The sequence below is a fragment of the Hyperoodon ampullatus genome (assembly GCF_949752795.1).
Source record: "Hyperoodon ampullatus genome assembly, chromosome: X".
Classification (NCBI taxonomy): domain Eukaryota; kingdom Metazoa; phylum Chordata; class Mammalia; order Artiodactyla; family Ziphiidae; genus Hyperoodon; species Hyperoodon ampullatus.
The window spans coordinates 42,707,391-42,729,511 of record NC_136913.1 but is presented as its reverse complement, the minus strand read 5'-3'; the positions used below and the strand labels follow the sequence as shown (position 1 = coordinate 42,729,511).

At 42.0% G+C, this 22,121-nt stretch overlaps 1 protein-coding gene across 2 annotated transcripts in view; it reads left to right on the top strand.

Moving 5' to 3' along the window:
- Nucleotides 1–402: 402 nt before the first annotated feature.
- SLC9A7 (solute carrier family 9 member A7) overlaps nt 403–22,121 on the top strand; it is a gene marked incomplete at both ends in the record, with an annotated part of 141,627 nt that continues 119,908 nt past the window's right edge. For both annotated transcript variants that reach the window (XM_079727329.1, XM_079727328.1), the window contains one exon: nt 403–730. In XM_079727329.1, coding sequence (XP_079583455.1) covers nt 403–730 — 328 coding nt within the window. The remainder of the gene's footprint in view (nt 731–22,121) is intronic.

The window sequence follows — 22,121 nt, the reverse complement described above, 5'->3', positions numbered from 1 at the left end:
TTACGAAGCGCGGCGGCGAGTGCCCAGGAAGTGGCCCCGCGAGCCCAGACGGCCTGGCCAGGTACGCCGGGACCGGGCGAGGAGCGCAGAAGGCGAGGGGCCAGCGGCCCCGCCCGCAGGCTGGAGGGCGACAGGCGACCCCGCTGGGGAGGCGGCGGGGCGGGCGCGCGCAACCGGGGGCCGGACAGGTGCGCGGGCGGGGGGCGGTGCTTGGGGATCCTGCGCACTGCGCGCGCCCCTCCCCCAGCGCGGCTCCCGGCGCGGCCCCGGCTCCGGCGCGAGCGGGAGGAGGAGCTGCGGCTTCAGCGGCCACTCGGGCAGGTCGGCGGCGCCACGGGAAGCCGCCGACGGCGCGGGCTGCCGGTCCCAGCGCGCAGGAGGCGCGCGGGCGGCGCTGGGGCCATGGAGCCTGGTGACGCGGCACGCCTCGGCCCGGAGCGGGTGGTTCGGGCGCTGCCATCGCGGCTGCTGCTGCTGCCACTGCTCCCGCTGCTGCTGGGTCGGGGGCTACGCGCGGCGGCCTCGGCCTCCTCCTCTGGGGCGGCGGCCGAGGACAGCAGCGCCATGGAGGAGCTCGCCACGGAGAAGGAGGCGGAGGAGAGCCACCGGCAGGACAGCGTGAGCCTGCTCACCTTCATCCTGCTGCTCACGCTCACCATCCTCACCATCTGGCTCTTCAAGCACCGCCGGGTGCGCTTCCTGCACGAGACCGGGCTGGCCATGATCTACGGTGAGCACCCCGTACCCGCGCCCACCGTCCCCGACTCCCCTCGGCCGCCCGGGCTGCTGCGCTCCCCCCCGCCCCCCGTCGCCGCCTTGTGCACCCCCTTCACTTGCCGACGTGTTTCGTTTCTTTTCCGTTTCCCGCTGCGACGGTCTTGGTTCCCAAGGTCAACTGTCTGCATTTTCGGGCTCCCTATTACCATGAAAAAGAATTCCACTCCATTTCGACGTTTCTTCAGGGGGAACCGGGAAAATGGAAGGCACCGGGGTGGCCTGGTTCTGTCCGGTCGGTTCTGTCTCAGCTTCGCCCCCTCTCGCGCCCCCGCCCCAGTTCAGCTCCACAGGGTGTGTGCAGTGGCGGGAGGTGGGTGACCTCCCAGGGACCGCACCGCCCCAGGAAGCAGGCCACCGTGAGGGTGGGGCGAAGGCTGAGCGTTCCTCGGCTTGGGTAGCGGCTGACGGGGCTTGGTGGATGCCGCCGCGTCCATGGTCAACCTGGGTGGGCGCCCACTTCTGACATCTGTGTTCCCGGATCTCTTGTGAATAAAGTCGAAGCTTGAAGCACTGTGAAAGGTGAGCGTGGTCCAGGACTTAAGAGTGGTGCACCGCCATGGCGGGCCTAGTCGGGGAGATGGGCACGCCTCCCACCCTTATGTCCAGGTGGGAAGTTATACCCAGTTACTTGCCTTCTCTAAGCTAAGAGGAGCTTTCCTATTCCTCAGATTGTAAGAAGGACGCGACTTCGAAGATACATTTGAGGGTGTATGAAGAGGAAAAGTAGTGGTTTTAATTCTGGAGTCAGCCTTCTTTTGTTGTGAAAGGTGGGCTAATGCCACCATCCTATTCTGCATTCAATGGCACACGGTGTTTTACATGCACAGTGGTCAGCACAAATCTTCCGTTACTACATGGATGTCAGCCACAATCTGAATCATCCCTCTTCCCCCGCCATGCCCCCCCTCCGCCCCCACCCCCGCCCACCATGACATGACTCCAAACTGGAACCAAGTATTCTCTTTTTGAATTTAATTCAGTGGAGATAAGGCCCGGGTTAGCATCATCATGTGAAATAGATGAGCCCACTTCACGACTGTTCCCAGTAGGGAACATTTGACTTCATCCCTTATACTGGAGGGATCTCTCCACTCAATTTCCATTCAGGGTTCCCTGATAGAGAATGGAAAGCAGACGCCTTAATCTTTAATGTGACAATTACCCTTGGCCCTGGGCCTTGCTTCTCATGGTTCTTGACTGTTGACAGCCCAGGCTCATGGCCACCAAGGTTATGAAGTACTATCAGGGAGCCCTCTAGTTTTAAAGAGGTAGTGGCCTAAACAGGTCTTGAATTGAAACAGGACCAGATCTAAAACTGAGTTTGGTTATTGCAAGTTATAGGTGTGAACACAAACCTGGCCATTCTTTAGCTTTGTGGTTTGTGTCAGTTGGTGACGACTGATGCCCAGGCTGCAGGTAAGCTCGAAGGTTTCCTGAGCAGGTAGCAGAGTGGGGAGTTGAAGCATGTTGTCATTTCAGGCGATTGACTCTGCCATAGTGCAAATGAACATTGCCTTTATATGTATATAGATAGCCATGAAAATATTTTTATTTTATAGCCCTTAGATCCAATTCATTAAAGTACAGTGTGAAATGCTTTTAAAAGGTAGATTTGACAGGCTCGTAAATACATGCTCAAGTGCATGGAAATGGGATTTAAAAATGGACTTTCTGAGGAGTACTCCATGTTCTTAGCAGCTCAGTCACCTTTATCTTAAGGCTTGAAAACAACAGTGGAATTTTCCTTTGTGGATATGTACTTTTTAAACCCATCTCAATCTTTTAGTCATTGGGATTGTGCTACCAGTGTACTGTTTCATTTTGTCTTGGGGAAATCTGGTTTAATTGATGATGTTCAGAAAAGGCAGCATCCTCTCATAGCATTCTCTGTAATTTTGTTCTGTGTCTTTGGGTTTTTTAATCTTACTTTGAAATGCACTGAGAAATTTGTTTGTCAATGTGAGATGTCCTAAGTTCTGCCAAATATTAATATTTTGGTGTGGGTTGCCTATAATTGAGAGAAAATATTTCTCTTTTTCTCAGGGATATTTAGTCTTCTGTTTCAAGTCCCCCCCCACCCCCAAATCTGAATTCTAATGTCATTTGATAAGCTAACTAGCCAATATATACTTAGACTATTGGGATAGGGATTCTGATTAAAATTCGGTATGAAAATCTTTGAATACTTATGTGAATGCAGTACAGATTTCAGGACTTCTCTTTCTTAATAGTAAGAAAGCAGATTTCACTTCTTGATATCAATAGAGGAAATGAGTAACTGTCCTGTTGCCTCTGAGTAATAAAGGACAAAAAGATCTAAGGAAACATTTGTTAAGTATCTGCTGTGTGCTGGGTGCCCAACTTAATTTATGGAGGTGACCAATTTAACTTTTAAATGTTCGTAAGTTTTCATGAGTGAAAAGAGTTCAGCTGCGAATTTCAACTCTTTACTTTGAAATTTAAAAAAATCTAATTCCTGCCACTTTAAAAATATTTAAGTTGTACTTTGAGAGGGAAGGCTTTAATATTTAAAATAAGTTGTGATATATATATATATGACACAATGTATTAATATATAGTAATATATTAAAATGTGATGATATATGTATTTGCTGGTGTAGTTGTAAAATATCTCTGGAAGGACATGCAGTAGACTAGTACCATTGGTTTCCTTGTGGGGGAGGAACTAGGTGGGTGGGGCATAGGGGTGGGAGGGAGACATCACTTTATACCCTTTTGTGCTTTCTTTTTAACTTTGGAAGTGGAATCACCTAATAGCATGTCCACGCCTCCATTCTGTGGCATTGTTGTGGCATTTTAAGATGCTCCTCAAATCATCCAGTTTGATGCCCGCTTCTCCCTATTCAAATCACATTGTTATCAGTTTTCTGTGATCTTTCAGTTGCTGACTGTACCCATGAAACTTTTGGAACCCTGTGTTTGGAAGGGAGACAAAACAGGGAAAGGGGAAGAGATTTTTCCCTCCTCTTCCTCGCTCCTTTTATCCCACTATCCCCCCAAAAGAGTTGATGTTACTTTAGGAGCGGTGTGTACAGATAGATCCCAAAGGACCTAAGGACAAGAAGAGACACTCTGTGAATGCTTAGCATTTAAATTGAAAGGAGTTCCCCTACTCACCAAGGGACAGTTAGAAGCACTCCTCCTCCCTGGCCACTGGTCCAGGCAGCTACAAGGGAAGGTGACCAAAGACTAGACTCTCCAGGGACGTTGAAGGCAGCCCCCAGACCCTGCGATGGGAGCTGCAGGGCAGTGGGTAAGGTGCTTGCCTTTCACCAGTCTAACCTGTTTTGTCAGGGCAGGGAGCTCCCAGCTGTCTGGCTCGGTACGTGATTAAGTGCCATCCTGACGTTACCGAGCCCCGCATGTCTGTGCAGCAGAAACAGCAAGTGCCTGAGGCAGGGAAAGGTGTCATAAACAAACTGTGTCAGTTAATTGTGGTTCTCTCTCGTGTGTACAGTGGTTCCACTTCCCCCATAATGTTTTTGTGACAATTGATATGGGTCCAGAATATCTAACTTTGCCATGCTAGCCCACCACCTGCTTCTGGCTTCCCCCTCCTCCACGCCTGTCAACTTTCCAAGTACATGTTGGTCAGCCCCTCCAGGTTCTGTGGTCCGTGGGCTCATTGTTGTTTTGTTGAAGCTGGATTCCTAAGCACAGGCTGAGGTTGGGTTCAAAGCCAAAGTCTGAAAGAGGAAATATGGCTTTTTGCAGTAGCATGAAATTAACATTTGAGCCTGTGAGCAAACATTTCAGAACAACCCTCTTCCTGGTTAATCCGGAGCCCTTATTTATTTATTTATTTTTAAGAGCCCTTTACTTTGGCCCTAGTTTGGGGAAGCTCTGTATAGTCTCGGTTTGGTACCAGATCCCCTGGGTTCAAATGTTGGCCCTGTTACTTATAAAGCTGTGTAACATTGGGCAAGCTCTCTGAGCCTTAGATTCCTCTTTTCAAAAATGGAGACAATGCCACTCACCTCACAGAATTTTTGTATTATTGTGATATTGTAAAGGTCAAATGCAGTGTCTGGTACTTACTTGGTAAATATTAGTTCTCATTTTCAATTTAGATTTGTGATTCTTTGGCCAGCATTGCTCCTTGAGCAGAGACCTGCTGTAATTTTAAAATGCATTAGGATACAGTTAGTGGGAGTGATGAGAATCATAATTTTTGGTGGGCTATTTGTTAATACTTAGAAAAAAATGTACAGGGTAGCTATTCTACTCTTTTATCCAGCAGTCTCCATTTTTGGACTTTAGTTTTCAGAAATACATGCACTAGCGTGTTACGTTATATAGATGGCAATATTTGTTGCAGCAGAAACAAGTTGCAGTACTCATTAAGAGGGAACTGGTTAAACTACAGCACATTCCCACTAAGGAATACTATGCAGCTGGGAAAAAGAGGTGTTTTGAGATGTCCTTTTAGGGCAGCTGCCCACACATAGTGTTGTGGGAAAAAAAACAAGGCACAGAGCAGTATGTATAGTATCTCATTTATTTTTTTGAAAGTCATATGATGTATATACATAAACATGATGCATATACATTTATATATGATATGTGTGCTCTGGAAGGATGCACAAACTTAGCAGTGGTTATCCTTTGACAGTGGGACCTGTTGTTGGGAGGGAGAGAGGGGAGATGTTACTTTTCCTTTTGTACTCTTCTGAATGGCCTGACATTTCTATAACACTGACACACTACTTTTGCAATTAAAACGTTTAAAAATAAAGCAAACAAAGAATAGATGCATGTATATGTATAACTGAATCACTTTGCTGTACACCCAAAACTAACACAACATTGTTAATCGACTATACTCCAATATAAAATAAAAATTAAAAAAATAAAGCAAACACCTTTTTTGTAGCAAAAATGCATTAGAAATAGATTATAAGTTGTGTGGTTCGGTAACATTAGTTATTTAAAAGTTAGAAATGGAAGGAAAATGTGTCTTAAAATTAGAAAAATGACATTTCCTGAAAGCATTTCTTAGAACCTTTTTGGAATGATGTAATTAGAAATCACCATTTCACAGCCCCCAAGGACAGTTGATTTAGACAAGGATTTTCAGTGAATTCCAGAGTCATAGGTGAGAGGTTGTTGGGGAACATGGTACTTGCGTGGTACTGAGTATCACCCCACAGATTACTTACCTATCACAAAGGAAAGAAGGTACCTTTACAGTGGAGAGGTCTGGCAGTCACCATCTTATACTCAAGTCATCAAATTTATCCTTGGTCCTTGTGGAACTATCTGGTATTATATGCCTCCTGATGTGTTGCAAGAGGAAGCATACAGCTTTACCTATGTAGTATTCATCCTCAAAATGTTTCATCTGAATCTAATCCAGGTTTAGGCACATATTCCAGTTTATAGGAAATATAGGGGATAGAGAAATAAGTTATAAAATACCATGTGAAAACGGGCATATCCAAAATATGGGACAGTCTACAAGACAGTTGGTCCTGGTTTCTTCAAAAAGTCTATGTCAAGGGAAACAGAAAGGCAAGATAAGTGACTGAATTGTGTCCTCTCAAAATTCATATGTTGAAGTCCCAATCCCCAATGTGATGGTCTTTGAAAGTGGGGCCACTGGGAGGAGATTAGGTTTAGATGGGGTCATGACGGAGGAGTCTCCATGATGGGATCAGTGCCCTCTCTCTTCTACCATGTGAGGATACAGCAAGAAGGCAGCAACCTACAAGCCAGGAAGAGCATCCTAACCAGACACCAAATCTGCCAGCACCTTGATCTTGGACTTCCCAGCCTCCAGAACTGTGAGAAATAAATGCTGTTTAAGCCACCCAGTCTGTGATATTTTGTTCTAGCAGCCTGAGCAGACTAAGACAGTGTTCTGAGTTAATGGAGACCAAAGAGACATAACCAAATGTAGCACAGGACAGTTGATTGGCTCCTGGTTTATGAAAATGAGCTATAAAAATGTTTTGGGGACAGTTGGGGATATTTGAATGTGGACTTGGTATTAGATGATTAGGAAATTACTGTTATTTTCTTAGGTGTGATAATTAAGGTTATTTATATAGGAGAATGTACTTATTTGGAGATGTAGGCTGAAGTATTTAGGGGTGAAGTGTATGAGTCCTAACGTATGCAACTTTCAGAAAGTTCAGTCGAAAAAAATTGCATGAGATGATGTTAGGCTTACATGACTTCTTTTTCATTTCAGTTTTTTGGTTTGATTTTTAGGTTCACATGTCTTTTGAAAAACTGCCTCTGTTCCACTTAGAAGAGAGTATATGTTAGGAGACTTTTCTCTTTTGGTTAAATCATGCTCCCTGTCTTTCTTTCTTTTTTTTTTTTTTTGCGGTACGCGGGCCTCTCACTGTTGTGGCCTCTCCCATTGTGGAGCAGGCTCCGGACGTGCAGGCTTAATGGCCATGGCTCACGGGCCCAGCCGCTCCGCAGCGGACCGGGGCACAAACCCGTGTCCTCTGCATCGGCAGGCAGACTCTCAACCACTGCGCCGCCAGGAAAGCCCATGCTCCTTCTCTTTTAATCAATGTGAATATTTGTATTAGGGTAATGCTAGCTGTTATAATAGACCAACCCCAAATTTCCGTGGCCTAACTAGAGAAAAGTTCATTTTTTACTCATGTAATGGGCCAGTGCAAGGGTCTGGCAGGTGGCTCTCCATGTGGTGATTCAGGGACCAGGTGTCTTCCATCTTGTGGCTTCCCCATCCCTTGGGGCTTTGGAATCCTCTCCCTCCAGCCAACGAATGAGGCAAGAAAAAGAAGATCATGTGGGGAAGCCTTACACACTAAGCCTGGAAGTGTTGCACATGGCTTTGCTGCTTCTGTTGGACAGAATTTGGTCACGAGGCCACATCTAACTGGAAGGGAGGCAGGGAAATATCGTCTAGTTGGAGTAAGAGGAACAGGTTTGGAAAGCAACTAGCCTATCTCTGATGAAGTATTTGATGAGTACTTTGTAATACATAATCCAGAAAAGAGAAGTAGGAGGATTTGCATGCATATTTCTTGTTGTTGTCAGCTGTTGATAAACTAAATTTTGTATTTTAAGTGATCCAGTTTGAAGAGGGCATTCATCTTCAGTTTATGAAGTTGTTTCAATAGACCTATCAGCATTACCTGGGAGCTTGTTAAAAATAGCATGTCTGGCCCCAGACTGACTGAGAATGTCTCAGTGGGGCCCAGAAATCTGTCATTCAATACACTACCAAGGTTTTTTTCTTTTAAATACTGAAGTTTGAAACTCACTGCTATAGAATATTTAAGTTTTCACCCTTTAAATACATTCACTATGTTGCTTGTAATTAAATAAATGCAGGAAAAAATAGCAACTGTTTATTGAGCACCTGCTATAATAGTCAAGCACCATATTAAGTATTTTGCATACTTTAAGCCATTTAACCTTCACATCAAATGTATGAAGACCGTATTATTGGCCCCATTCTGCGAGATGAAGAAATTGAAAGTTAGGCTTAGTACCTCATTTGTTTAGAGTCACATGTTTGAGATTGGTAAATGGGGATCTATTAAAGGATGAGATCAATAGGTTGAGGATGTGTTTAGCCAGGATAGAGCAGAACCTGAATCGTGCCCTGATTACCTGGTTCCAGGAGGTCTTTGAGGGAAATCCATGCCCAGAGTATAAAACAAAGCAAAGTCACCCTTTATTATTAGCTGGGGCTTTGTCTCCAAACTCCAGTGTACAGCTGCAAGGGGTGAGGCTGGCCAGTTTGGAAGAATCAATTTTCCTATGCTAGATCTGTCTGGGGCCCTTGAATCCAAGTAAACCCAAGATACCTGCTCATTTGTTCCCCAAAGGCCACATTCCAGGTGTTACCCCATTGATATGTGTTATGGACTGAACATTTGTGGCCTCTGAAAAATCATATGTTGAAGTCCTAACTCCCAGTGTGATGATTTGGGACATTTGGCCTTTGGGAAGTAATTAGGTCATGAAGGTGGAGCCCTCATGAATGGGATTAGTGCCCTTAAAAAGAGGCCCCAGAGAACTCTCCACCATGTGAGGATACAATGAGAAGGTGTCAGTGTACAATCCAGAAGAGGACTCTCATCAGAACCCGAACATACTGGTACCCTGATCTTGGACTTCAGCCTCCAGAACTGGGAGAAATAAATTTCTCTGGTTTATAGGCTGCACAGTCTATGGTACTTTGTTATAGCAGCCTGAACTAAGACAGTACGACAGAAGTCTCCCAGTGTTATGGAGGAATGTAGTCAAGCGATGATCGGAGTGGCTGCACTGGGCCTTCTCAGGTGGGAGCAGTTGCTTAAAAGTTTTCTCATCTCTAGACATCACTATCACAGAGGTGGGGAAGCGGGTAGAACTGGGTCTGTCAAGCGCTCGGGTCTCTCTGCTCTTACTGTGCTAGTTGTCACAGGTATATCATAGTCTCCTGGAGAGATTTTCCAAAGCACAATACATGAGAAAGAAGCCTAGTGCAGGCAGGAATGTCTCTTTTGTTTGCTCTGTCTCTGCCCCTAGAACAGTGCCTAACCCATAGTAGGTGCTATGGGAATAGTTGTTTAATGGATTCTACTTTGTCTAACAAAAAATGAGATGCTGTAATACTGCTTAGCATTAAAGGTCCTTCCTTCAAGTTGTTGTGCCCCGGATTCACACTAAGAGTGAAGTTTCTGAGAAGGAAACCTTTGTGAAAACATCTGCTTGAATCACAGCGAACTGTTTAAGAAAGGAGAATGAAGGGATAGGTGAGTATGTGTTTGCAGAAAATTGTATATTTAGCTAATAAGCCACATGGTGGGTTTTTCTTTCTTTTTTTATTGTGGTAAAATATATATAACATAAAATGTCATTTAAATTATTTTAACTGTATAATTCACTAGCATTAATAACGTTCATAAAATTGTGTGACCATCACCACTATTCCCAAAATTTTTTCATCACCCCAAATAGAAACCTTGTACTCATTAAATAATAATGCCCCATTCCTCCCTCACCCTAGCCCCTGATAACCTTTAATCTACTTTCTGTCTCTATGAATTTGCCTATTCTAGAGGTTTCATATAAGTGTATTCATACAATATTTGATCCGTTTCACTTAAAATAATATTTTCAAGGTTCATCCATGTTGTAGCAGGTACATGAACTTCATTCCTTTCTATGGCTGAATAGTATCCCATTGTATATATACGCTACATTTTGTGTATCCAGCCATCAGTTCAGGGACACCTGGGTTGTTTCCACCTTTTGGCTATTGGTGGTATAATACTGCTATGAACATTTGCATACAAGTGTCTGTTTGAGTTTCTATTTTCAGTTCTTTTGAGTATATACCTAGAAGTGGAATTCCTGGGTCGTAGGGTAAGTCTGTGTTTAAATTTTTGAGGAACCACTAAACTGTTTTCCAAAGTGGCTGCAGTATTTTACGTTACCACCACAATGCACAAGGGTTCCAATATCACCACATCCTTTCCTACTTATTTTCTGTTTTTTTTTTAATAGTCACCCTAGTAGTTGTGAAGTGGTAGTTTATTATGGGTTTGATTGATGCTTCCCCAAGGACTAATGATGTTGAGCATCTTTTCATGTGCTCGTTGGCCATTTGTATATCTTCTTTGGAGAAATGTTCATTCAAGCCTCTGTCTATTTAAAAAATTTGGTTATTTTTTGTTGTTGAGTTGTAGTTCTCTACATATTCTGGATATTATTCTCTTATCAGATATATGATTTGTAAATATTTCTCCTATCCATTGGGTTGCCTTTTCACTCTGTGATAGTGTCCTTTGATGTGCAAAAGTTTTAATTTTGATGAAGTTCAGTTTATCTATTTTTTCTTTTGTTCCTGTGCTTTTGGTATCGTATTCATTGCAAAATCCAGCGCCATGAAGCTTTCCTCCTATATTTTCTCCCAAGAGTTTTATAGTTTTAGCTTTTATTTATTTATTTATTTATTTATTTATTTCGCCATACCACGTGGCTTACAAGATCTTAGTTCCCTGACCAGGGATCAAACCTGGCCCTGGCAGTGAAAGTGCCGAGCCCTAACCACTGGACCACCAGGGAATTCCCTGTTTTAACTTTTAAATTTAGATCTTTGATCTGTTTTTAGTTAATTTTTGTATATGGTGTTATTTTCTTAATTTCCTTTTTGGATTGTTCATTACTAATATATAGAAGTATGACTGATTTTTTTTTTTTTGGTATTGATTTTATATCCTGCAGCTTTGTTGAATTTGTTTATTATCTCTAACAGTGTGTGTGTGTGTGTGTGTGTGTGTGTGTCTATTCTTTAGGGTTTTATGTGTGTAAGATCATGTCATCTGCCAATGGAGATAGTTTTACTTCTTCCTTTCCAATTTGGATGCCTTTTATTTCCCATTCTCGCCTAATTGCTCTGGTTAGAACATCCAGTACTATGTTGAATAGAAGTGGTGAAAGCAGGCATCTTTGTCTTGTTCTTGATTTTAGGGGAAAAGGTTTAAGTCTTTCATCATTGAGTATGATGTTAGATGTGTTTTCTTCACATATGACCTTTATCATATTGAAAATTCCTTTTTATTTCTAGTTTATTGGGTGTTTTATAATGAAAAGGTGTTAGATTTGTCAAATGCTTTTTCTGCATCAATTGAGGTGATGATGTGGGTTTTTCTCTTCATTCTATTAATGTGGTATATTACATTGATTGACTTTCATATATTGAGCCACCTTTGCATTCCTGGGATAAATTACATTGGGTCATGGGGTATAATTCTTTTAATATGCTGCTGAATTCTGTTTACTAGTATTTTGTTGAGGATATTTGCATCTGTATTCATAGGGACTGTTGGTCTGTAGCTGTCCTTGTCATGTGTTTGTCTGGCTTTGGTATCAGGGTAATGCTGGCCTCCTAGAGTCAGGAAATGTTCACTCTTTTTCAACTTTTGGGAAGTTTGAGAAGAATTGGTGTTAGTTTTTCTTTAAATGTTTGGTAGAATTCAACAGTGAAGCCATGTGGTTCTGAGCTTTTCTTTTTGGGGAGGTTTTTGATTATTGATTCAATCTCCTTGTTATAGATCTATTCAGATTTTCTATTTCGAGTCAGTTTTTGATAGTTTGTGTCTTTCTAGGAATGTGTTCATTTCCTCCTGAGGGGCTCAACAGTATATTTGAGCAGGCAGAAGAAAGAAGTAGCAGTTTAGGTTTATACTCAACAAATCTCTTCTCATCACTCTTCTCCATATCTACCTCTGTAACACATTTTAGGTAAAGACACGTTGACCTCAAATTATCTTAGGTTATTAAAACAGTTGATTCACAGATTACTTTGTTTTGAGTGTAGAACTAACTAGGTGTAGCAGAGACTCCAGTTACCTCCCAGTATCCATTCTCCCTTTCATCTTTCTAATGGAACCCTGAGTTTAGCTCAGCATATTTCTGTGCAATGAAAGCACTGCATTTCCTGGCCTCTCTTGCAGTTAGGTATGGTCATATGACCAAGTTCTGGCTTAAAGACTAGAAGAAATGTTGTGTTGGGTTAGTGCAAAGTATCCTTAAAAGGAAGGGCGCATGCCCTTCTTCTGCCATGCCTTCTGTTATCTTGAATGTGGATGTTATGGCTAGATCTCCAGCAGTCATGTTGGATCAAGAGGTAACCTTGGGAATGGAAGGCATTTCTGGCAATACAGTTAGATGGAGCTGAGGTCTCTGATAGCACAGAGCTGCCATGCCAGGCTTGGACTACCTACTTTTGGACTCCTTGTAAGTGAGAGAGAAATGGGTCTTTGTTTTTTGCTGCTGAACCTAATTGTAACATTTACACCAGGCTCTGAGTTCCACTTGGAACTCGGGTGTCACATATGAGGCTCTTTCAAGGGCCTAATGCAGATGTTCAAGACTACAGTGGATATGGCACTGCTTGGGATTCTAGGAGAGGCTAAAGGGTAGGCAGTACAGATCCAAAAAAAGGGTTTGAGGAAAGGGTTAAGATTTAAAGTACCTGTTTTGGGCATTTGACGATCACCCACACATTTGGTGATTTGCTAGAAAGACTCATGGGATTTAGAGGCATTTGTAGTCACCGCTATGGTTTGTTACAGTGAAAGGATACACAGCAGGATCAGCAAGGGAAAAAGACATAATGGGTGGAGTCTGGAAGAGTCTAGATGTGGGCTTCCAAAGGGGTGGGGTTTCACAGAACAAGCTGCTTCCTCCAGCAATTAAATACAGCAGTGCCTGCACAGTGTTTCTGCCTAGGGAAGCTTGCTCAAGGCTCGGAGTTTTTTTTTTTTTTTTTAATTGGGGACTGATTAGGTACTGTTACTGAAATTTCTGATTCCCAGAAGAAAGCAGGTGTTCTCTATGAATTACATTTGCAGAAACTATCTAGCAAGGCTGGTATGGCCATATTCAGCATTCCAGGCACATAAAACAACCTTATCAATTAGTAGCATAGGGGATATTTTATAGGCCAAGTTCCTATTGCATGGATCAGTCATACAAGCAGGGCCTCCTAGAAATAGCAACATCAGGCCTATTATGTTAACTTTTTCCTGTGTTATCAATTGACTGTTAGCTTTTTGTGTTCCTGGGGGTTCTTTGGTTTCAAGACACTTTTTTTTTTTTTTGGCCACGCCTCGTGGCATTCAGGATCTTAGTTTCCCGACCAGGAATCAAACCCGTGCCCCCTGCACTGGAAGCGTGGAGTCTTAATCACTGGACCGCCAGGGAAGTCCCACTTTTATTTTTAAAATCTTTACTTTTTTAGATTTATTAATTTTATTTGAAAAATTATCATAAGTAGTATTGACTTTTGACATACAGTTTTATGAATTTTACAATATATATAGATATGTGTAACCATCACCACAGTTGAGGTGAATATTAGTTCCTTCACCCTAAAAAACCCATGTTACCACCCTACTGACAACCACTGATCTGTTCTCCATCACTCTTGTTTTGTCTTTTCAAATGTCAACATAAATGGAATCTTTCAGCATGTAACCTTCTGGGATTAGCTTTTTTACTCAGCATAAGGCCTTTGAGATTTATCCATGTTGTTACGTGTCTATAATTAGTTCATTTTTATTGCTTCCATTTTATGGATATACCATAGTTTATTTGTTTGCAAGTTGAGAGACATTTAGGTTGTTTCCAGTTTTTTTGTGATTATGAATAGAGCTACTATAAATATTAGTATACAGGTTTTTGTGTGAAGGTAAGTTTCCATTTTTCTATGGTAAATACCCAGGAGTGGGACTGATGGGTCATAGGGTAAGCATATGTTTAACTTTATAAGGAAACTGCCAAACTGTTTTCTGGAGTAGCTGTACATTCCAGCTAGCAATGTGTAAGCGTTCCAGTTGCTCCACATTCTCTTCAGCACTTAGTATTGTTAGTATTTTTAATTTTAGCCATTCTAATAAATGTGTAGTGGTATCTCATCGTGGTTTTTTTTTTTTTTTTTTTTTTGCGGTATGCGGGCCTCTCACTGTTGTGGCCTCTCCCGTTGCAGAGCACAGGCTCCGGACGCGCAGGCTCAGCGGCCATGGTTCACAGGCCCAGCCGCTCCGCGGCATGTGGGATCCTCCCGGACCGGGGCACGAACCCGTGTCCCCTGCATCGGCAGGCGGACTCTCAACCACTGCGCCACCAGGGAAGCCCTCATCGTGGTTTTAATTTGCATTTCCCTGATGCTGAACATCTTTTCATCTGCTTATTTGCCATTCACATATTCTTTTTGGTGAAGTGACTGTTCAAATCTTTTGCCCATTTTCTAATTGTATTGTTTTCTTTGAATTTTGAAAGTTTTTTTATATATTCTGGAATCAAGTTTTTTGTTGGATATGTAATATGAAATACATATATATTTTTTTGGTGGTGGGGGGCACACCACGCAGCTTGCAGGACCTTAGTTCCCCGACCAGGGATTGAACCCGGGCCCTTGGTAGTGAAAGTGCAGAGTTCTAACCACTGGACTGCCAGGGAATTCCCTCAGTTGCCCATATCTGTATGGATGTTTTTCTGGACCTTCTCCTGTGTTCCACTGACACCTATGTCTAGCTTTGTGCCAGTTCTATACTGTCTTGCTTGCTGCCGCTTTGTAGTACATCTTAAAATTGGGTAGTGTGAGTCCTCCAATTTTATTCTTTTACAAAATTGCTTTAGCTCAAATCTTCTATATTCTTAATGATTTCCTATGTAGATCTATCAATTATTCACCACAATTTTAGGGCATTTTTATCACTCCCTCCCCTAAAGAAACCCTGTATTCATAGTCCTTTCAGGTTATTCTTTCCCCTCATATGCATATGTTGATCTCTTCTGAATACCTGAGGTAGAGACCCCCTGTGGATCTCCAGGATTCTTTCTCTCTTTAGGTCTCCTTTCTGGTACTCAGTCCTGAGAACTTTAGCTGCTTTTGTATCCAGAATCCCAGCACTGTCAGTTTCAGGAGTTGGCTAGACTTTGTCTCTGTTTCCCCTCCCTGTTTTGTGGCTTGGAAACGCTCTTAAGGCAGTAAGCTGGAGCAATCAAGGGCTTACCTCATTTCCCCCCATCTCTCAGGGATCACTCTTCTTCATTGCCTGATGTCCAGTGTCTTGAAAACCATTATTTCATGTATTTATGTTTGTTTTTGTTTCAGGCATGAAGATAATTCCAATCCCTCTTTCTCTTTCTTGTCTGGAAGTGGAAGCCTTAATTCCATGAAGGAGTTTTGGTCTTCCTTTTTTGTCATGGTAACCCCCATACAGACTCTTTGTTTTATTTTTCTTGAACTGTGGACTTCATGTGTTTGTCTGTGTTTTTACGCAGTTATGCATTTTTATATACACATAGACACATTTAAAACAAGCCTACCATGGATGATCTTATTCTAGTCTAGGAATCTGTTGGCCACTGTACATTTTTGCTGTTGAGAGAACTGGGGAAGGAAACAATTGCATTCATTAACAGAGTAGGCTATGAATGGACCAGAGTGATTCTCTTCAGTGACATGAATGAGAGAATTGTCTCTTTTCAATGGCAGTGTTGTGCAGAGTGTTTATGATGGCACTGGAGAGAGACACAAACAAGATGGTAATACTGTAGTGTTGCCTGAAACAAAAATGCACGACGTGAAAGTTGTGAGTTAAGTTTTATTCGGGGACTTTAGCCTGAGAGACAACCTCTCAGATAGCTCTGAGGAACTGCTACTAAGAGGTAATGGAGGAGCTAGAATATGTATGAACTGGTGGGCGACTGCAGTGGCTAATGGCTTGATCCTTGCAGAATTGGAATGGCAGGCAACATTTTTTTTTCTTTGCAGTAGTGATTTTTATTCACTGTGGGGAAATCTGGTAAAGAGTGAAGCTCTGATGTGGCAGATGAAGTCCCAATCCCAGTCCACTCAGGAAAAAAGAGGCAAGTAGTACAGTAGGAGACAACTGTGAACCAAGGCATTGGAAGAGCTGAGAAGCCAACCAGCGTGCATTGAAGCGACCTAGAGATAAGGAACAGCAGGAAGCCACTGTCACCCCTGGGGCGGACATAGGGAGAAGGTGGTGTTACCAGAGCCCGGGAGTGAGGTCGCCTGAGATACCCTGACTTCATTCCTCTCACCCTCTAGTCTCTTATCAGTGCCACCCATTGGATTAATTTAACTGGAAACCACTTGCAAGGGGGCCTGGAAAAGTAGTTTACAGGAGTCCCCCCTCTTTTCCCGTCCCCTGCAACACATAGCAGAGCAGCAAAGGGCAGAAAGTGGATCTGAGGGCACATCAGCTCAGGACTGGTGTGAAGGTCCTTCCTCAGATTGAATGCCCATTCTGATATGCAGTATGTCCAATACCTAGATATGGTCCAGAAGGGAGGAGGGAAGCTGCATGGTCAGGATCAAAAGAGCCAGTATTCCTATCAGCAGTCTGGGGGAAAGGAAGCTAGGTGTTGAGGCACAAGCTACATTTGCTATGATAATATCTGCTTAAAGGTTGAGATGAGGTAATTATGATAAACAGTTGTTCACATTTGAAATGTTAAGTTTATGCATTAACAAACCCCATATCAGCTATTTTTTAAGCTTATCTACTGATGCTGTTTGATTGAGTTATTATATATTATTTAGGGAGAGGAAGTGGTGGTAGATATGAGGAGAGACGGGAGGACCCTTTTTATTTTTTTTTAATTTTTATTTTTTATTTGGCCGTGCCACGCAGCTTGCAGGATCTTAGTTCCCTGACCAGGGATTGAACCTGGGCCACGGCAGTGAAAGTGCCAAGTCCTAACCACTGAACTACCAGGGAATTCCCAATAAGTTCTTTTTTTTTTTTTTTTTTTTTTTTTTGCATTACGCAGGTCTCTCACTGTTGTGGCCTCTCCCGTTGCGGAGCACAGGCTCCGGACGTGCAGGGTCAGCGGCCATGGCTCACAGTCCCAGCCTCTGTGCGGCATGTGGGATCTTCCCGGACCGGGGCACGAACCCATGTCCCCTGCATTGGCAGGCAGACTCTCAACCACTGCGCCACCAGGGAAGCCCAGTTCTTTTTTTAATTGAAATTATTGCAACCCAGGCAAGAATATCAGTTATTTCAAACTGATCAGGATCCTTGATTGGGTATTAACACTGTAAGAATATCCAGTCTGTTGGATTAACAAAATGTTCAGTGAATTGTTAGTACATTATACTTTGCTTGACACAGTCTTTTAATATTTCAAATATCTAGACTTTGTGAGAAAAGGCTGCATATAAGATATAACTACACTTGTAAAACTAATCAACAGCCTTCTGGTTTCAGCTCAGAGATGTGGACTGTAGAGTTCCCATCCTTACAACAAGAAAAAAGCTGGACAAACTGCAAATTAATGACTTTTCTTGAACCCAGTGGAAAACTAAGGTTTCTGGGCTTACACCTAACCCCAAATCAGGAGAAATGCAGGTGCCACTGCAGGGAGAAATAGCACGTGAGCATTTGCTTACCTGGGATAGACACTGCCAATGTCATATAAGCCAATAAGATTAAATTGTTAATGAATTACTAAAGGTTGGGGGCCATAGATATAGAAGGTTCTGTCTTACAGACTTTTCCTTCAGAATCCCCACCAGGTGCTCACAGGGAAGATCAGGGAGACTCCTGAGAAAGTGTCCCCCATGTGCTGGCTAGGATAGCAGAACAACAGCCACTGCCAAAATCTGCCTAGACATGTCTCCTCATCTCCCAAAGGAACAAAAGTCTTAATCTGCAGGAAGAAGGGGAACAAAGACTGGTAGAAACCCATTGCATCTGGGAAAGAACAGGAAAAACAAAGAAGCTCTACTCTTAGGGAAGGAAAGGAATACCATAATTCTGGGCACAGAATTTTGCTTGGAAGGGGATCACATGCTTATGGAGGCCACAACCCCAAGACCCAGGGCCACAGTACTTATCTAATATTGATGATTGACCGGAACAGAAGAGACTGCCCCCATCTCCCACCTCCCCACTACCAAGCTAACAAGCATTAAGTAAACATAGCAATAGAACTGATAAAATGGAATCATAAAAAATACTAAATCAGACCTAGAGAAAGCAGAAAGAGAGGAAAAAAAGAAATGAAGAACAAATGGAACAAATAAAAAACAGCTAACAAGATAGATTTTAACCCTACCATATCAGTAATCACTTTAAATGTGAAAATGTGAATGGTCTAAAAGAGATCATCAGATTGGATTAAAAAAAAAAGACATAACATGTATGCTGTTTACAAGAAACCCACTTTAATTAATTAATTAATTTTGGCCGCACAGGGTCTTAGTTGCGGCACTCAGGATCTTTGTTGTGGCATGCGGGATCTTTTTTAGTTGCGGCATGCGGACTCCTTAGTTGCTGCATGCATGCAGGATCTAGTTCCCCGACTAGGGATCGAACCCAGGCTCCCCCTGCATTGGGAGCTTGGAGTCTTACCCACTGGACCACCAGGGAAGTCCTGAAACCCACTTTAAATATAAAGACATAGATTCAAAGTAAAAGGAAGGATAAAGATACACCATGCAAATGCTAAACGAAAGAAAGCTGAAGTAGCTAGGTTAATCTCAAATAAAGTAGACTTTGTAACAAGGAAGATTAGGGACTTGAATTTTATCTGAAAAATCATTTCACCTTTTTCATATAATATAACATAATTGCAGGAATGATATCCCATCACCTTTGACATATTCTTTTGGTTAGAAACAAGGTAGAAGTCCTACCCACCCAAAACATAGGTAGTCCTCACTTTGCATCAGTCTGATATTGTAGGAATTTCAGTTACCATGGTTTAGTTAAATAACATCAGTCCCTAACAACACAGTTCAAATTTCTGTTACCATGGTATATTAACTGTGATTAACTGCACAAAGTTCAGACTTTCCTGCTAGCTCTTTGTATTACATAAATAACAAATGGACATCAAGATGAGTGACCAGTCTTTCAAAGTCTGTCCATGCTCACTGCCCACCTGTTATTCAGTTCACACACAGCAAAGCATGCAGTTGGGTTGCCTCCTTGTCTCCCAGTGATAAATCCATGTGACATTTTACAAAAATGGGTAGCTGAAAGAGGGAATTGGCCAACAAAGATGAAAGTGCAGCAGAGAAATGAAAAGTAACAACACTGAAATTTGTATCAAACATAAATGGAATAATAGAAGAAAGGGCTGATAGCAGAAATGTTGACACTGCCACCATTCGAGAAACTCTAAATATACAGCCAGATGAACTTAGTGAAGAACTTACTGATGTAAATGAGCAAAGTGGTTGTGATGAAAAGGATGACGATCCAGAGGAAGTGATGCCAGCAAAAGCTCTTCATATTGAAGGAGCTGTTGGAGAGATTTCAAGACATGGAAAGTGCTAAGGCTATAATGTGAAAGCTGATCCTAACCTAGAAAGGAGTGTGACAGTTCACCAAGGCATAGAGAAGACACTTACTCTGTATCCCTCTGTGTTGTACAATAAGTTATACAGTGAGAGAAAGCAAGCAAGCACTGTTCAGACTACTTTTGATAAGTTTTCTACAAAGAAATAACCCCTTTAAAAATATTTATTTATTTATTTTGGCTACACCAGGTCTTAGTTGCGGCATGCAGACCCTTAGTTGCGGCGTGCGGACTCTTAATTGTGGCATGCATGTGGGATCTAGTTTCCCAGCCAGGGATTGAACCTGGGCCCCCTGCATTGGGAGCGTGGAGTCTTACCCACTGGTCCACCAGGGAAGTCCCAAGAAAAAACCCTTTAATTCTTAATATTTTTGGTGTTTTAACTTACAGGGTACTAAATAAATATAAGTTTTACTACCTTTTCATTTCTCTTTACATTTATAGCCAAGAGTAAGAGTCTTTAATGCTTTGATGACATTTTTTAAAGATCATTGAACGATTATATTTTCCCCATTGATTATTAAGTTTGCTTTTCTTGCTTTCAGCTTGCATAGTCATTTTTGCAGTTCCCACTACCATGCAGGACTGTTTATACTATTTACAGACTAAAAAGAATGAAGTAGTGATTCATGCTAAAACATGAATGAACCTCAACATTATGCTAAATGGAAGAAGTCATGCACAAAGGTTGCCTACTGTGTGATTCCATTTAGATGAAATGTTTAGAAAAGGCAAATGTATAGAAACAGAAAATACTGGGTTGGCCAAAAAGTTCCTTCGGTTTTAAAGTAAAAATAAAAGACATTTTTCATTTTCACGAAGAACTTTATTGAACAATGTATTCATTTTATTCCACTACCTTCTGCCATTTTTCAGGCAACTTCATAATTCCATCTTCCCAAAACTTTTTATCTTTTTGAGCAAAGAACTGGTCCAGGTGCCTTTTACAGGCTTCCAGGGAATTGAAATTTTTCCCATTAAGAGAATTTTGTAAAGACTGAAATAAATGGAAATCTGAAGGTACAATGTCTGGTGAATACGGCAGATGAATCAGGACTTTCCAGCTAAGCTGTAACAGTTTTTGCCTGGTCATCAAAGAAACATGCAGCCTTGCGTTATCCTGATGGAAGATTATACGTTTTCTTTTGACTAATTCCGGACGCTTTTTGTCGAGTGCTGCTTTCAGTTGGTCTAAATGGGAACAGTACTTGTAGAATTAATCATTTGGTTTTCCGGAAGGAACTTATAATAGAGGACTCCCTTCCAATCCCACCATATACACCTTACCTTCTTTGGATGAAGACCAGCATTTGGTGTGGTTGATGGTGGTTCATTTCGCTTGCCCCATGATCTCTTCCGTTCCACATTATCGTACAGTATCCACTTTTCATTGCCCATCACAATTTGTTTTAAAAATGGAATGTTTTCATTACGTTTCAGTAGAGAATCACATGGAAATGAAGCTAACAATCAAAGAAAGTTTCAATATTTTACTGGAATTAAATTAGCATCACACTGAAGTAGATTGCGATCAAGATGACTATTGTAATCCCTGGAACACCCACTATGGAAATAAAAAATAATTCAAAAATATAGTAAAAAAAAGGAATTGAAATTCCACATACACACAAATTATATATATATATATAGAGAGAGAGACAGAGAAAGCATGCGCATGCACACAAGAAAGCAGTGAGAAAGTAAGAAAGAACCAAAAGGGCATGAAACATAGAAAATAAATAGCAAATGTGGCAGTCATAAATCCAACCATTAAATGTGACGACTAAACACTGCAATCAAAAGGCAGACATTGTCACACTAGGAGAAAAACCTGAGATTCAACTCTATGCTGTCTAAAAGACATACTTTAGATGAGGTTTATCAGCCTTGTACCATTGAAATTTTGGGCTGGATAATTCTTGGTTATGGGGGCTATCCTGTGCATTGTAGGGTATTTAGTAGCATCCCTGGTCTTTATCCATTATATATCAGTAGTAGCCATGCAATTGTGATAAACATAAATTTCTCCAGCTATTGCCAGATGTCACTTGGGGGACAAAATTGCTCCCTGCTGAGTACTACGCTTTAGATTCACACACACACACACACATGCACACAGAGGTTGAAAGTAAAAGGATGGAAAAATACATGCCAGCTAATGCTAATCATAAAAGCACTGGAGTAGCTATGTTATCAGACAAGATAGACTTTAAAGTAAGAAATATTATTGTAGATAAAGAGGGACACTTCATAATGCCATCAGGAAGATATAAAAATCATGAATGTGTACACACCTAAAAACAGCTCCAAAACACATGAAACAAAAATGGACAGACTTGAAAAGAGAGATGCAATTCAACAGTAATGGGTAGGGACTTCTATACCTTTCTCTCAATAATGGAAAGAGCACCTGCATGAACAGTTAGCAAGGTTACAGAAGATTTAAACAACACCATCAACCTACTTGACCTAACTGGCATTTATAGAACAGTCTA